This window comes from Hoplias malabaricus, chromosome 17 (genome assembly GCF_029633855.1).
Source record: "Hoplias malabaricus isolate fHopMal1 chromosome 17, fHopMal1.hap1, whole genome shotgun sequence".
Lineage (NCBI taxonomy): Eukaryota > Metazoa > Chordata > Actinopteri > Characiformes > Erythrinidae > Hoplias > Hoplias malabaricus.
The window spans coordinates 24,884,972-24,888,954 of NC_089816.1; the positions used below are offsets into that span (position 1 = coordinate 24,884,972).

The window sequence follows — 3,983 nt, forward strand, 5'->3', positions numbered from 1 at the left end:
AGGCTTGAATAATAATAAGGTCACTAGAGCGCCACAAAGTATAGTGTACTGAATACACCACTCTGCAATAACTACATTTATGATTTATGATAATGAGTTTATTACTCAAATTAATCTAAATACCTAAAATATTAAAAATAATATCATTGCACTAATGTTTACTGATGACAAAACAGCTACAAAAATTATAGTGGTTTAACGTTTATTTTCTTAGGTGTATTTCCTTATATTTTAGGATTGCAAAACACAGGGGGCCACAGTTTTAAGCAAGACCTAACATGCTTAATGTGCAGAAAACGTGTTGGTGGACAGAAATAGCAACAGTATGATCAATATCCTGGTGCAAATCAACAAAATCAATAATTACACATTGGCCAATAGAATTCAATACCTTTCAGATTCAACAATAACCCTATAAGTATGCAAATATTGAGAGTTAACTTCCTTGTGTGTGTGTGCGTGCGTGTGTGTGTGTGTGTGTGTGTGTGTGTGTTGAAATTGAGGGCTTTCCAAACCTGTCTATAAAAGCCTCAGGTTTAAGACAGAGAGAACGTTGTTGTGAGTGAACTCCTAACATCAACAAACATGAAGCTTATCATCGTGTTGCTTTGTGTTGGTAAGAAAGCTTGTTTTCATCATGCTTTAAATAATATAACTTTAAACGAGTTTCATGTATTAATTTTTATGTTTGAGTAATTATCATCAATTATTTATATAACCCTATGTTTTTACTCATATTTAAGTGGCATCAGAAACCACAGAAATTAAGAATATGTGAGATCACTGAGGCAAATGTGCTTTTAAAGTTCAGGCTTAAGTTAAATGCTGATAAAATAAATATGAAGTTAAGTCAGGTTTAGGCTTAGACTTAGGTACATGTTTGGACTGAGCTTTGGATATAGGTTTATTGTTTTTGGGTTAGGAAAAAGGAGCCCTTAGAAGCATTAATATTCATATTAGTTATTAAGACACTAATAAAGCATGTACTGTAATAAAATAAATAACATGATCTAACCACTTAGCTACAAGATTTACATCACATTTACTTTCAGTTTAGATTTTATAGGAACCCAGATATTTGTGTTTGATCAGTTTTCAGCAGTGAAGCACATTTGGTTGTGAATTTGGTTGTAAGACAAGAATGTATACATAAAAATATTTAGTACATTTAATCATTGTAAAACACCCCAAATGCAAATGTGGTATGAGTGAAGTTCAGAAAGTAAAATATCTCAAACTTATTTTAATACTTGTTATGATTGTTACTTTAATTTTGTGAATGAGTGAAATTATTCCTCTGTTTCAGTGCTGTGCAGTTTGCTGGTGGCAGGACAAGGTAAAACACAAAGAAAGAAAGAAAGAAAGAAAGAGAGAAAGAGAGAAAGAAAGAAAGAAAGAAAGAGAGAAAGAAAGAAAGAGAGAGAGAAAGAGAGAGAGAAAGAAAGAAAGAGAGAAAGAAAGAAAGAAAGAAAGAAAGAAAGAAAGAAAGAAAGAAAGAAAGAGAGAAAGAAAGAAAGAAAGAAAGAGAGAAAGAAAGAAAGAGAGAGAGAAAGAGAGAGAGAAAGAAAGAAAGAAAGAAAGAAAGAAAGAAAGAAAGAAAGAAAGAAAGAAAGAAAGAAAGAAAATCACTTATGCAGTATGCATTAGATGAAGCATGGACATGGCTAAGTGGGGTTGGATTTTCTGACAGTTCAAATGTGTAGAAAAGTCAGTGAAAAGGTTCTAACACAGCAGGAGTACCTTCACCTTGAATAAATAAAATGACATTTAAACCTTCCCATTTATCATCAGCAGTTTTCAGTGGCTGCTTTTGATCCTACTTTATATGTGCCTCTAATAACATGTCTGTTATTACATGTGTGTATAGAGAATATACTGTTACAACTATGAAGATCAACTTGTGTAATTACAAAAGACAAAACTGAAGTTGATACACATATGTGACTACACATGCTTTATTACTGTAATCCATCTGTAACAGATACTAATTCATCAGTAGTTACATTGTTGTTGCATATGTTGTTCATGTGTAATTACACAGTTATTAGAGACACTAAATATAAAGTGGTACTCTGCTCGCTCATGACAACCTTTAGATCATGTCTGCATGTCATGTAACCTCACAGTTTTAAATCAGTTCAACATCAAGACATAGTACAATGCTTTTTCTCTTTTTAAGACTAATATGTGAACACAGCATTGCTTAACTGTTTATAAAAGATTCATAACAGATATTAGGACTTAGTTCAAGATGATGTATGGCTTTGTTATAGCAATACCAGAAGTATAAACTACAGAAATACACATGTTCTGAAAAGAAAGGGGAAGTGAATATTTAAACATCTTCCTTTCATTTGTCTGTTTGTTTTTAAGTGAAATTTGGTGCCCTCTGTAGTGATAATCCTGGAAATACTAAAAGAGGCTGTGATGGTAAATATGGCTGTGGGAATTATGGAGCTAGACGGTAAATACTTTTAACATCTGCATGTGTTTGTGTGTGTGTGTGTGTGTGTTTCTGTTTGAGGGCAAGTAGGAAAAAATTATATTGTACACATTGTCCTTAATTACACATGATGTGGTCATCTTCTAAAAGAACAATGTGAATTTAATATTTCTTACATTTCATATAATAAAACGGTATCATTTACAGAAAAGAATATGGTCAAATCGGACATTTGTTTTGTGTATTCTGTGTGTAGTGATGGAGGCAAACGTAAACACTTGGGTTTGGACATCGTGTGTCGTGATGGGGCAACCGTTTTTGCTCCTTTTGATGTGAAGATCAATGGAAAAGCTGCACCATACAAACACAACAATGCTATTAATGATGGTATCCGTCTCAGTGGACAAGGTCAGTGTACAACACACTTCATACGATTACTGACTATATCAATTACTTCCTCAAATTTATATTATGCCAGTTGTTAGTTGTTAACTCTACTGATTACATCAGTTACTTTGCATCTTTTTATATGAATGATTTAAAATGTATTTATATTTGAACTGATTCTATTCAGACCTCCAAACTGCTCAGTGGTTTATTTTGGGTTGTGGCAGTAAATCACAGTTTCTCTTTTAGGCTTGTGCTTCTTGATGTTCTATGTGAAGCCAGATAAATACTCTGGAACTGTGAAGAAGGGTCAGAGGCTGGGCACCATGCTGCCTATGCAGAAAGTCTATCCTGGAATAACCTCACATGTCCACGTCCAGATGTGTGACAAGTCGGACCCGACCAAGTACTTTTAAACCACACACGAGGGAAACAATGCACTTTTCTGATTGTTAAACTGCACATTCATCAGTTAATTTCTAGCCACTTTTATACGCGTCTGCAAGCAAATTATTAATGAAGCATCGAATGTATTTCATATCAATAGTCCATTTTAAAAACTTAAAATGTGAAAATTGCTTTTATTTTTCCATACTATCAGTGTACTACAATATTACAGTTTATTCTGCTCAACTTATAACCTCGCTTATAGCATGTGAGAAGAGCAGTGATGAGAAAAATATGTTACTTTTGCTAAGCTTCTCCTGTGAGATTCCACTTTTTGCAGACTCTACAATCTAATAAAGCTTTGGAGGCGGAAAGCATGTTTGCTTTTTGTGGATTTTATGGCGGAGCTCTCAACTCAAACTCGACAAATTTGCATCTTCTGCTCTCTCTCTCTCTCTCTCTCTCTCTCTCTCTCTCTCTCTCTTTTCTCACTCTCACTCTCACTCTCACTTTTTTTTTTTTTTTTTTTTTTTGTGGCAGCCGGATCTTTGTTAGGGTTCATTTAATCTGTAGTCATTAGTGACGAGGAAAGCTCAGAGTCATTGCATTTTAAGGCTGCTTTTTAAACTGCATGTGCTGCACTAGTGTAAGCATCCAATTAGCTTTCCATGGCCCATGCAACAACTGCAAAGGGCAGCAAAGATAATAAAAAAGAGAGAAATAAACAACTTACAAAAGCAATGCTGGGCACTGCATCAAGAGCAAA

At 34.1% G+C, this 3,983-nt stretch overlaps 1 protein-coding gene across 1 annotated transcript; it reads left to right on the top strand.

The window, feature by feature from the left end:
• The first annotated feature begins 504 nt into the window (after positions 1–504).
• Positions 505–3,583, top strand: lect2.1 (leukocyte cell derived chemotaxin 2, tandem duplicate 1). Its single transcript, XM_066649592.1, has 5 exons — positions 505–616; positions 1,307–1,336; positions 2,374–2,464; positions 2,700–2,851; positions 3,080–3,583. The coding sequence occupies exons 1-5, from the start codon at positions 586–588 to the stop codon at positions 3,244–3,246; spliced, it is 471 nt and encodes a 156-aa protein (XP_066505689.1). The 5' UTR covers positions 505–585; the 3' UTR covers positions 3,247–3,583.
• The last annotated feature ends 400 nt before the right edge of the window (positions 3,584–3,983 follow it).